Source organism: Marmota flaviventris, chromosome 9, assembly GCF_047511675.1.
Source record: "Marmota flaviventris isolate mMarFla1 chromosome 9, mMarFla1.hap1, whole genome shotgun sequence".
In the NCBI taxonomy this organism is placed as follows: Eukaryota; Metazoa; Chordata; class Mammalia; order Rodentia; family Sciuridae; genus Marmota; species Marmota flaviventris.
In genome coordinates, this window is record NC_092506.1 from 46,439,354 (window position 1) to 46,452,985 (window position 13,632).

At 36.2% G+C, this 13,632-nt stretch overlaps 1 protein-coding gene across 4 annotated transcripts in view; it reads right to left on the bottom strand.

Annotated features, from left to right (window-relative positions):
- The window catches only part of Nucb2 (nucleobindin 2), a 52,641-nt gene that overhangs the window by 24,584 nt on the left and 14,425 nt on the right, over positions 1–13,632 (bottom strand). For all 4 annotated transcript variants that reach the window (XM_071616365.1, XM_027942275.2, XM_071616364.1 and 1 more), the window contains 3 exons: positions 4,503–4,646; positions 3,643–3,750; positions 2,148–2,274 (listed from right to left, as the gene is read on the bottom strand). In XM_071616365.1, the coding sequence (XP_071472466.1) occupies positions 2,148–2,274; positions 3,643–3,750; positions 4,503–4,646 (379 nt within the window). The remainder of the gene's footprint in view (positions 1–2,147; positions 2,275–3,642; positions 3,751–4,502; positions 4,647–13,632) is intronic.

The following is a 13,632-nucleotide window of genomic DNA, read 5'->3' on the forward strand; positions in this document are numbered from 1 at the left end:
GGAACTAATAAATGAATTCAGCAAAGTAGCAAGATATAAAATCAACACCCACCGCTAAATCAAAGGCATTTCTGTACATCAGTGACAAATCCTCTGAGAGGGAAATGGGGAAAACTACCCCATTTACAATAGCCTCAAAAAAAAAAAAATACTTGGGAATCAACAAAAGAAGTGAAAGATCTATACAATGAAAATTATAGAACCCTAAAAAAAGAAATCAAAGAAGACCTTAGAAGATGGAAAGATCTACCGTGCTCTTGGATGGGCAGAATTAATATTATCAAAATGACCATACTATCAAAAGCACTATACAGATTTAATGCAATTCCAATCAAAATACCAATGGCATTCCTCATAGAAATAGAAAAAAGCAATCATGAAATTCATCTGGAAAAATAAGAGACCCAGAATAGCTAAAGTAATCCTTAGCAGGAAGAGTGAAGCAGGTGGCATCACTATACCAGACCTTAAACTATACTACAGAGCAATAGTAACAAAAACAGCATGGTATTGGCACCAAAACAGATTGGTAGACCAATGGTACAGAATAGAGGACACACAGACTAACCCACAAAATTACAATTACCTTATATTAGACAAAGGTACAAAAAACATGCATTGGAGAAAACATAGCCTCTTCAACAAATGGTAATGGGAAAACTGGAAATCTATATGCAACAAAATGAAATTAAAGCCCTATCTCTCACGATGCACAAAACTTAAGTGGATCAAGGACCTAGGAATTAAACCACAGATGCTGCATCTAACAGAAGAAAAAGTAGGCCCTAATCTTCATCATGTGGGATTAGGCCCCAACTTCCTTAATAAGACTCCTATAGCACAAGAATTAAAAGCAAGAATCAATAAATGGGATGGATTCAAACTAAAAAGTTTCTTCTCGGCAAAAGAAACAATCTGTGAGATGAATAGAGAGCCTACATCTTGGGAGCAAATTTTTACCCCTCACCCATCAGATAGAGCACTAATCTCTAGGATATATAAAGAACTCAAAAAACTAAACAACAAAAAAACAAAAACCCCATCAATAAATGGGCCAATGATCTGAACAGACACTTCTCAGAAGAGGATATACAATCAATAAATATATGAAAAAATGTTCATCATCTCTAGCAATTAGAGAAATGCAAATCAAAACTCCTCTAAGATATCATCTCACTCCAGTCGGAATGGCAGCTATTATGAAGACAAACAACAATAAGTGTTGGCGAAGATGTGGGGGAAAAGGTACACTCATACATTGCTGGTAGGACTGCAAATTGTTGCAGCCAATATGGAAAGCAGTATGGAGATTCCTTGGAAAACTGGGAATGGAACCACATTTGACCCAGCTATCCCTCTCTTCGATCTATACCCAAAAGATTTAAAAACAGCATACTACAGGGACACAGCCACATCAATGTTTATAGCAGTACAATTCACAATAGCTAAACTGTGGAACCAACCTAGATGCCCTTCAGTAGGTGAATGGATAAAAAAAAAATGTGGCATATATACACAATGGAATATTACTCATTAATAAAAGAGAATAAAATCATGGCATTTGCAGGTAAATGGATGGCACTGGAGAAGATAATGGTAAGTGAAGTTAGTCAATCCCAAAAAAACAAATGCCAAATATTTTCTCTGAAATAAGGTGACTCACAGTGGGGTGGGGGAGGGGAGCATGGGAGGTGGAATGTCAGTGGCTTAATACATTACTTTTTGTTCTTTCTATTGATAAAATAATTTAAAGCTAATAATTTGAATTTTCATATTTATTTGTTTTTGTGGTCCTGGGAATTTAACCCAGTGCCTTACAAGTGTTCTACCACTGCTCCACATCCCAGCCCTTTCTTTTTAAAAAATTATTTTGTGAAAGGGTCTTGCTAAATTGAAAAGGCTGGCTACATTTATAATCCTCCTGCCTCAAACTCCCAAATAGCGGGGATTATAGTATGTACCACTGCATGGGTCTTCATTTGAATTTTTTGAATGATATACTATCTATTCAAAAAATTAAATTAAATCTTAAAAATTATGAGATGTCAAATCAATACAAATAATTTTGACAAGAAGAACATGACATGTCTCATGTAAACTGACCTCAACAACCAAATACTGAAATTTTCCTACCTTCTAACACTTACCTTGAAGAGAATCCAATTTAGCTTTAATTAGCATTCTTAACCTTCCTACTTCTTGCCTTTTCAGTTCATCAAGTTTTGTCCTCACATGGTGACTTACTAAATCCAGCTCTTTGCTTAGCCTCCCACTCTATCAACAAAATTAATAAGTTAGCTTTATCTATTACATTCAGTTTTTAGACCATATGCAACATATTTAAAAGAGGGTTATAATAATTAGTGATAAACACTTTGATTAGTTGAGATAAACTCACCTAATTATAATCAAAAAGCATCTCAGAAGAGATTCAGTTTGTAATTCTAAAAATCAATATGTCTAAAAAAAATCACATAATTTAGGAAAGTATATTTAAAGCATAAAGTAGAAACTTAAAAAATTGAACTGTAAAATGGTGCAGCCACTTTGGAAAATAAGTCTGGAAGGTCCTCAAAAAATTAAAAGCAGAGTTATCATATGAGCCAGCAATTCTATTCCTAGGTACACATAAGAGAATTGAAAACATATTAACACAATAACTTGAACATAAATGTCCATAGAAGCATTATTCATGTGAACCAAAAGAAATATAAACAATTCAAATGTTCATCAATTGATGGATGAATAAAGAAAACAGGACAGTTCTTCCTTAGTATCCATGGGGGACTGACTCCAGGACCTAAATGGATACCAAAATCCTTGGATTTTTAAATCTCTTATTCAAATAGCATAACATTTGCATATAGGATTTCATTCTTTTATTTTTCAAATCCTTATGTTAAGAGGTTGACTTTCAATAGATGAAATTGAGAAAGCTGCTTTCCCACACAGGAAACCCCAACCCAGAAGCAAGCCCTTTATCAATTGTTTAGCACCATGTTATCACAAATGGAAAAATGAACTGAAGTGAGCGCTTATAAATCTAGCAATCCAGCCACACCCCATTTCCCAGGAGGAAGGGCTCTCTGCACATGACCAAGGACCATGTCCCCCGGAGTGGGGGGAGGGGTCCGGTCTTACACCTTTGAATAGCTTCCCGCTATCCTCAAGTCATGATCCAAGCCCCTTCATCTGATATACAAGATCTGACCCATGACTATTTCCAGCCTCATATTTTGGCCATTCATGGATTCCATTTCCCACTCTGGGATTCAGGAATAGGTACTACTTCCATTTTTCTAGGTACTTCTTGTCTTTGTACCCTTGTGCTTTTGCCTAGGATACCGTCCAGTCTGTCTTTTTTCCAGGTATTTCTTTGATTTCTGGCATATATACTATCTACCAAGAATGACTTCTGGCCTTTCCCCACTGCTTCATATTGGATTATGTGTCTGTCCTCTACCTCTATATAATGCAACATCCATTTATCCATCTATCCATCCAGATAATCTGTTTCTGGATGTGATTTTCCCCTAAGTGTTCATTAAGGGCTAGGAAAACTCTCATCTTTGTATCCTCAGCATTTAGCTCAGAGTCTGATATGCTTAAATGTTTTTTAAATAAGTATTTAGTTACATTTACCTTTATTTCCTCTATGTCTGCTTTCTGGAGCTTTTCTCTGAAATGTTTATCTGTTTCCAGCACATCAATCACCTGCTTAAGATATTCATCATAATAAAGTCCAGTATCCTTCAAATTAAAAAACAAATGGTAATGCTTCTGAAAGTTTTTCCATATTTGAATCAATCATCTTTTTTCTGGAGTGGCGGGGGGAATGCGGATTTAACCCACGGATGCACTATCACTGAGCTACATCCATACCACTTTTTTACTTTCTATTTTGAGACAGGGTCCCGCTAAATTGCTTAAGCCCTCATTAAGTTGCTGAGGCTGGCCTTGAACTTGCAATCCACCTGGGATTCCAGGCATGTACAAGTGTGCTCATCTTAAAGATATCAATCTTTAAGAAGCAATTTCCAGCAAAATGGCACTAAGAAATATCTACTGTGATAGTTTCAATTATTGAGGTTAAAAAGCTGAATTTCTTAGACTTTTGTATCTGAACCAATACCATGTTATTATAACATAAAGATACACTTATTATATGGTTTAAACAAGGAAGATTTAACCAGTAATACGAACTGGTTTCTTCTCATTGCCATCTGTCTCTCCTTTGAATATAACAGTATTTTCTTAGCTAGTTAGTTCTACATTGAAATGTATTGATTAATTCTTCTATGTACTAATAACATTAAATAAACACTGGCTAATGTTAAACAGCCTATGCCTGTCACATACTCTTTTTATTTCTATTTCAGAAATACAGCCTAAAGGTCCAATTTTACAAGTAATGAATATTTGCAATATTTTAGTTATAATGTTTCCATTTTACTTCAGTTAGATATAATTAATTTAGTTATAATTCCACCCACTTCACTTACTGGTGGTTCTATCTTTGCACTTTCCACAGGTTGAGTGTTTTGTACTTTTGTCTTGTCGATGTCTATAGGGACAGCTTCAAGAGTGATTAGTAGACATGTAGCTGAGAGAAAATAATACTGTTGTAGGCTGGTCCTCCACCTCATCTGAAATACAGAAAGAGTTATAGTCAAGTCCTAAAAAGGTGTTTTAAAACTACATATGGAATTCCCAATGTCACATTAATAACATTCAATCTGAAAGACTTATTAATACAACAAAAAAATTCTAGAAAAGGGATAAAAATAGATTGTAACTTGGGCTGGGCTTGTGGCTCAGTGGTAGCGTGCTCGCCTAGCACATGTGAGGCACGGGGTTCGATCCTCAGCATCACATAAAAATGAAATAAAGATTGTGTGTCCACCTACAACTAAAAAATAAATATTTTTTAAAAATAGATTATAACTTGTCAAAAATAATACTTAAAATAGATTACTAAAGAAAATCAGGGGAGAGATATTTTTAGTCAAAATTAAAAAGATAGGACAAAAAATTTAAAGTTCAAACTACATAAGAAAACATTTGGCTTATTATAAAAAAAAAAAAAAAAAAAAAAAACTCCAAGTAAAGATGGTAATGAGGAACCCAATTTTTTTTTTTTTTTTTTTTTTGGAAAACAGCTCAAAATGAGAAAAGAAGAAGGAATAAAATCACTTTTCCCCAATTAAAATATTGGGAGCCAAAATTATTTCTGTATAGCTTAATTTAGTTTCAACCTAATTTTCAAAATAAATTGCTCGAATTCAAGCTCCCATTCGCCTGCGTCTCACAGACAAACCGCTGTGACTCAGCACTAAAAGATCCTGCGGAAACAACTGGTCAGCCTTTCTGAACCTGCGGAGGTTAATACCAACCGAGCCTTCATAGGCAGTGGCCACAGGATTGAGACGGGGCTTGGGAGAGCCAGTCATGACCCACCTGTTGCATTGGTCACCCGGCAAAGGGAATGAACTGTCACCATTTGCATGGGATACCACCATGGCAGAGAACTGACGTCACCAGAATGAGGCAGAGGAGATAACTTCATTGAAACCGGCGGCAACAGGTGTGTAACCTCCTAGTCCTCCCTCTGCACACAGCGGGGAAACCTTAAGGGCCCCTCCCAGCTCTCCTGTGAGCGCGATAGTCAGAAAGAGGGAATCAGGAGTGGCGCGGGACCTGCGGCGCGGAACCCCCAGCTACCGCTCCCACCACTGCTGACAACTGAGGTCTCTTGGACCAGCTACCAGGGGCGTGGCTACCGGAGGGCAAGCAAAATTCAATGAGGGTTCTCAGCCCCAAGCTCCACAAACTTAGGGTCTGAGGGAATGGCAAACAGGGAGAATGTCCCCAGTCATTCAAGAAAATAGGGCTCCCGGGAGCAGCAGGCCTGGCGTGTAGCCAGTATTGTGGTGAGCGTCACCAGTGAGCAGGGCCTGGCTTGAGGAAAAGTGGGGAAGTGACTAGACACAAGAAAAGGCCCTAGGCACTCAGAATTGGAGACCCACCCAGTCTGGGAGGAGGAGCTGCTGCACAGTGATTGGTTCCCGCGTATTGAGAGGAGAAGCTTGGCCCAGTGGGCACAGCTCCACCTACTGGAAGAGAAGTTAATCAAACTCTAAGATTGCATTTATTAATTTTTTTATTATCTGGGGGTTTTTTTCATTTTTTAAATTTTTTATTATTTATTTTAATTTTAATTTTAATTTTTTATTTTTTTTATTTTTTTATTTTCTATTTTTTTTCTTTTGTCGTTTCATTTCTTTTCAATTTCCTTATTCCCCCTTCCTTGAATTCTACCTGCTTACTCTCATTCTCTTCAGTGACTTCTTCCCTTCCCTTCTAATACCTTTCCTCCCAAGCAGCAAATAATTTATAGGAGTAAACAGTAACTCAGCAGTCAAACAGAACAAGAAGTAACATGAGCAGCATGAAAAAGCAAGGAGTACAAACAATGCAGGACAGCCTAAATATTCAGGAGGACCTAGAGGCATCAGAAAAATGGTCAAAAAAAGAACTCAAGGAATACCTTAGACAGATGGAATGGAACCTTAAAGAGGATATAAGACAGCAAATTCAAACAGTGAAAGAACACATTTAAAATGAATTACATAAACAGATAAAAGAAGCAAATAAGCATCTTTATCAGGAGATAGAGATTATAAAAAAATCAAACAATAATTCTAGAAATGAAGGAAACTATAAACCAAATTTAAAACTCAAATGAGAGTATCACTAACAGAGTGGAGCAAGTAGAAGCCAGAACGTCATATAATGAAGACAAAATATATCATCTTGAAAAGAGTCTAGCCAACTCAGAAAAGCTGGTAAAAAATCAAGAGAAAAACATCCAAGAGACATGGGATAACATAAAAAAAAACAAACTTAAGAGTCATCGGGATAGAGGAAGGTACAGAGGTTCAAACCAAGGGAATGAGCAACCTGCTGAATGAAATAATTATAGAAAACTTTCCAGAAATAAAAAAGGAAACGGATATACAAATTGTAGATGCATACAGGACACCGAGCATACAAAATCACAGTAGACCAACGCCAAGACACATTGTTATGAAGATATAAAACATACAGAACAAAGAGAAAATTTTAAAAGCTACAAGAGAAAGGAGGCAGATTACATTAAGGGGTAAACCAATAAGGTTAACAGCGGATTTTTCATCACAGACGCTGAAAGCGAGAAGATCCTGGAACAATGTATTTCAAACACTGAAGACAATGGATGCCAACCAAGAATTTTGTATCCAGCAAAATTAAGCTTCAGGTATGACAACGAAATAAATATCTTTCATGATAAACAAAAGTTAAAAGAATTTGCAGCCAGAAAACCAGCATTGCAAAGCATCTTGAGCAAAACACTACACGAGGAAGAAATGAAAAACAATAACCAAAACCAACAGTGCGAAGTGCCTCAGTAAAGACAGAGGGCGGGGGAAAAGCTAATCATGGAGAAACAATCTAAATTAAAAAAAAAAAAAGATAAATAATCAAACATGGCTGGAAGTACAAATCATATATCAATAGTAACTCTAAATATTAAAGGCTTAAACTCTCCAATAAAGCGACATAGTCTGGTAACATGGATTAAAAAAACAAATCCAACAATATGCTGCCTCCAGGAGACACATCTGATTGGAAAAGACATACACAGGCTGAAGGTGAAAGGATGGGAAAAAATATACCACACACATGGTCCTCGTAAGAAAGCAGGGGTGGCCATCCTCATATCGAATAAAATCGACTTCAAGACTAAGTTAATCAAAAGGGATAAGGAAGGACATTATATACTGTTAAAAGGAACCATTCACCAACAAGACATAACAATTATCAATATTTATGCACCAAATAATGGTGCTGCGACATTCATAAAACAAACTCTCCTCAAGTTCAAGAATCAAATAGACCACAACACAATAATTATGGATGACTTCAACACACCTCTCTCACCATTGGACAGATCCTCCAAACAAAAGTTGAATAAAGAAACTATGGAACTCAATATCACAATCAATAACCTAGACTTAACTGACATATATAGAATATATCAACCATCATCAAGTGGATATACTTTTTTCTCAGCAGCACATGGATCCTTCTCAAAAATAGACCATATATTATGCCATAGGGCAACCCTCAGTAAATATAAAGGGGTGGAGATAATACCATGCATTTTATCTGATCATAATGGAATGAAACTGGAAATCAATGATAAAAGAAGGAAGGAAAAATCCTACATCACATGGAAAATGAACAATATGTTACTGAATGATTAATGGGTTACAGAATACATAAAGGAGGAAATCAAAAAATTCTTAGAGATAAATGAAAATACAGACACAACATATTGGAATCTATGGGACACAATGAAAGCAGTTTTAAGAGGGAAATTCATTGCCTGGAGGTCATTCCTCAAAAAAAGAAAAAAACAACAAATAAATGAGCTCACACTTCATCTCAAAGCCCTAGAAAAGGAAGAGCAAAACAACAGAAAATGTAGCAGAAGGCAAGAAATAATTAAAATCAGAGCGGAAATCAACGAAATTGAAACAAAAGAAACTATTGAAAAAATTGACAAAACTAAAAGTTGGTTCTTCGAAAAAATAAATAAGATCGACAGACCCTTAGCCATGCTAACGAAGAGAAGAAGAGAGAGAACTCAAATTACTAACATACGGGATGAAAAAGGCAACATCACAACAGATACTACAGAAATACAGAAGATAATTAGGAATTATTTTGAAAATCTATATTCCAATAAAATAGAAGATAGTGAAGACATCGATAAATTTCTTAAGTCATATGATTTGCCTAGACTGAGTCAGGAGGATACACACAATTTGAACAGACCAATATCAATGGATGAAATAGAAGAAGCCATCAAAAGACTACCAACCAAGAAAAGCCCAGGACCGGATGGGTATACAGCGGAGTTTTACAAAACCTTTAAAGAAGAATTAATACCAATACTTTTCAAGTTATTTCAGGAAATAGAAAAAGAGGGAGCTCTTCCAAATTCATTCTATGAGGCCAACATCACCCTGATTCCGAAACCAGACAAAGACACCTCAAAGAAAGAAAACTACAGACCAATATCTCTAATGAACCTAGATGCAAAAATCCTCAATAAAATTCTGGCGAATCCGATACAAAAACACATCAAAAAAATTGTGCACCAGGATCAAGTAGGATTCATCCCTGGATGCAAGGATGGTTCAATATATGGAAATCAATAAATGTTATTCACCACATCAATAGACTCAAAGATAAGAACCATATGATCATCTCGATAGACACAGAAAAAGCATTCGACAAAGTACAGCATCCCTTTATGTTCAAAAACATTAGAAAAACTAGGGATAACAGGAACTTACCTCAACACTGTAAAAGCTATCTATGCTAAGCCTCAGGCTAGCATCATTCTGAATGGAGAAAAACTGAAGGCATTCCCTCTAAAATCTAGAACAAGACAGGGATGCCCTCTCTCACCACTTCTATTCAATATAGTTCTCGAAACACTGGCCAGAGCAATTAGACAGACGAAAGAAATTAAAGGCATCAAAATAGGAAAAGAAGAACTTAAATTATCACTATTTGCGGCGACATGATTCTATACCTAGAAGACCCAAAAGGGTCTACAAAGAAACTACTAGAACTAATAAATGAAGTCAGCAAAGTGGCAGGATATAAAATCAACACACATAAATCAAAGGCATTTCTGTATATCAGCAACAAAACTTCTGAAACGGAAATGAGGAAAAACACCCCATTCACAATATCCTCAAAAAAAAAAAAAAATACTTGGGAATCAACCTAACAAAAGAGGTGAAAGATTTATACAATGAAAACTACAGAACCCTAAAGAGAGAAATAGAAGAAGATCTTAGAAGATGGAAAAATATACCCTGTTCATGGATAGGCAGAACTAACATCATCAAAATGGCAATATTACCAAAAGTTCTCTATAGGTTTAATGCAATGCCAATCAAAATCCCAATGGCATTTCTTGTAGACATAGATAAAGCAATCATGAAATTCATATGGAAAAATAAAAGACCCAGAATAGCAAAAGCAACTCTAAGCAGGAAGCGTGAATCAGGCGGCATAGCGATACCAGATTTCAAACTATACTACAGAGCAATAGTAACAAAAACAGCATGGTACTGGTACCAAAACAGGCGGGTGGACCAATGGTACAGAAAAGAGGACAAAAGACTAATCCACAAAGTTACAACTATCTTATATTTGATAAAGGGGCTAAAAGCATGCAATGGAGGAAGGATAGCATCTTCAACAAATGGTGCTGGGAAACTGGAAATCCATATGGAACAAAATGAAACTGAATCCCCTTCTCTCGCCATGCACAAAAGTTAACTCAAAATGGATCAAGGAGCTTGATATCAAATCAGAGACTGCATCTGATAGAAGAAAAAGTTGGCTCCGATCTACATACTGTGGGGTCGGGCTCCAAATTCCTTAATAGGACACCCATAGCATAAGAGTTAATAACAAGAATCAACAAATGGGACTTACTCAAACTAAAAAGTTTTTCCTCAGCAAGAGAAACAATAAGAGAGGTAAATAGGGAGCCTACATCATGGGAACAAATTTTTACTCCTCACACTTCAGATAGAGCCCTAATATCCAGAGTATACAAAGAACTCAAAAAATTAAACAATAAGATAACAAATAACCCAATCAACAAATGGGCCAAGGACCGTAACAGACACTTCTCAGAGGAGGACATACAATCAATCAACAAGTACATGAAAAAATGCTCACCATCTCTAGCAGTCAGAGAAATGCAAATCAAAACCACCCTAAGATACCGTCTCACTCCAGTAAGATTGGCAGCCATTATGAAGTCAAACAACAACAAGTGCTGGCGAGGATGTGGGGAAAAGGGTACACTTGTACATTGCTGGTGAGACTGTAAATTGGTGCAGCCAATTTGGAAAGCAGTATGGAGATTCCTGGGAAAGCTGGGGATGGAACCACCATTTGACCCCGCTATTGCCCTTCTCGGACTATTCCCTGAAGACCTTAAAAGAGCATACTATAGGGATACTGCTACACTGATGTTCATAGCAGCACAATTCACAATAGCTAGACTGTGGAACCAACCTAGATGCCCTTCAATAGATGAATGGATTAAAAAATGTGGCATTTATACACAATGGAGTATTACTCTGCACTAAAAAATGACAAAATCATGGAATTTGCAGGGAAATGGATGGCACTAGAGCAGATTATGCTAAGTGAAGCTAGCCAATCCCTAAAAAACAAATGCCAAATGTCATCTTTGATATAAGGAGAGCAACTAAGAACAGAATAAGGAAGAAGAGCATGAGAAGAAGATCACCATTAAACAGGGTCGAGAGGGGGGAGGGAAAGAGAAAGAGAAGGGAAATTGCATGGTAAAGGAAGGAGACCCTCATTGTTATACAAAATTACATATAAGAGGAAGTGAGGGGAAAGGGGAAAAAAAACAAGAGAGAGAAATGAATTACAGTAGATGGGGTAGAGAGAGAAGATGGGAGGAGAGGGGAGGGGAGGGGAGGGGGGATGGGAGGAGAGGGGAGGGGAGGGGAGGGGGGATAGTAGAGGATAGGAAGGGCAGCAGAATACAACAGACACTAGTATGGCAGTACGTAAAAAAGTGGATGTGGAACCGATGTGAATCTGCAATATGTATACAGGGTAAAAATGGGAGTTCATAATCTGCTTGAATCAAATATATGAAATATGATATGTCAAGAGCTTTGTAATGTTTTGAACAACTAATAATAAAAAAAGAATCAAAATAAATAAATAAATAAAAACAGAAAAAAAATAAATTGCTCTATGAACATCTGTTGATTAAGAGAGATAAATAACTAACCACAAATATTCTTTTAACCTTATTAAATTATTCTGTCACAACCAATAATCATTTGGTAAAGATCTTTTTGGTCAATAAGTTCTCAAATAAATAGGTCAATAAAATATCAAGTAGAATATAATGAGGCTGAAACAAAATAACAATACTAACATTGTTAGTCTCACAATATTCAAATTTTATTTATTCATTCCACTAGGATCTCTGTAACTCCAGAAGTCTACTACAAAAATTAGAATAAATGTCTCATATTCAATTGATTTTATACATATAAACTTATGATAGTGTTCAAGTCAATAGTAATATCCTGAGGGTGTAGTTCAGTGGTAAAGCACTTGCCTGGCATATGTGAGGCCCTGCATTTGATCCTCAGCAAAAATAAAAAAGATACATTTATTATATAATTTAAACAATCTGGAATATGCATTATTTAACTTAGAGTCTCTCAAACTTAACTAATCATAGACTTTCCTTTTTTTTTTTTTTCATTTTTTTTTTTTAGGGTAACACATTCTTATACAGGTCACAATTTTGGAAAGAATACAAAACCCCAGTCAGGCATTGTGCCACACATCTGTAATCCCAGCAATTTGGAAGGCTGAGGCAAGAGGGTTACAAGTTCAAGGCTATCCTCATCAAGTTAGCAAGGCCCCAGCAACTTATTGAGATCCTGTCTCAAAACTAAAAAACAAATAAATAAAATTTGGGGTGTAGCTAAGTGGTAAAGCATCCCTGGGTTCAATCCTCAGTATCAAAAAGAAAAGAATAAATAACCTCATTTTCATACCACACCGTAGATGGTACTCACTAAATACACTGAAGGAAAGTGACTCATTTTACAAATGAAGAAATTAATAATCAAACAGATTGCCTTTATAGTACATTGTCTTTTCATTAACAAAACCATTAAGACTCACATTTCGGCAATTTCTATAGCAATTTTTAGTATCTGTATTGAGATAAACTTCACATGGCATAAAATTCACAGAATTTGTCTAATCTATGAAGATGCTACTCAGAGTTTAGTTCTCCAGCCTCTCAGATCAGAAGCCCTCTGGAGCTGACTGTCAGGAATACCAATTCTCAGGCTCTACCCAAAGCCTCAGGGATGGGGCTTAGGAATCTTCCAACAAATTTTCCAGTGATCCCTATGTATAGTGAAGCTTAGGATTTATCTTCTCTAGGACACTGGTTCCTCAAGCTTGATTGTTGTAAGTAAATGTTTTTCATGATGAATGATTGGCTCCATGATGATAAATAGGTTTTCATTTTTGTAAAACTTACAGAGCTTAGAATGGTTTATTTGTGGCATAGACTAACCACTATGAATCACCTCCTCTTCCCCAGAATTATTTTTTATGACAACAAAGGTTTATTTCTCATTCATGCTTTATGCCCACATACATAGGTGTGTGTTTTGGTTTTGGTGTTTTTGAGATATAACTCATAGACCATGAAATTTACCCTTTTAAGTGATACAACTCAAGCTTTCTTTCTTTTTTTTTTTTTTTTTTAGTGTATTTACAAGGATATGCGACCATTGTTACTAATTTTCAAACATTTCATCACCCCCCAAAAGAAAACCTATACTCAATAAGAATCACTCCCAATTCCCTTTCCCCCTACCCCCTGGGTAGCTACTAATCTACTATTTTATTTTTTGGTACTGGGGATTGAACTCAGGAGCACTCAACCACTGAGCCACATCCCCAGCCCTATTTTGT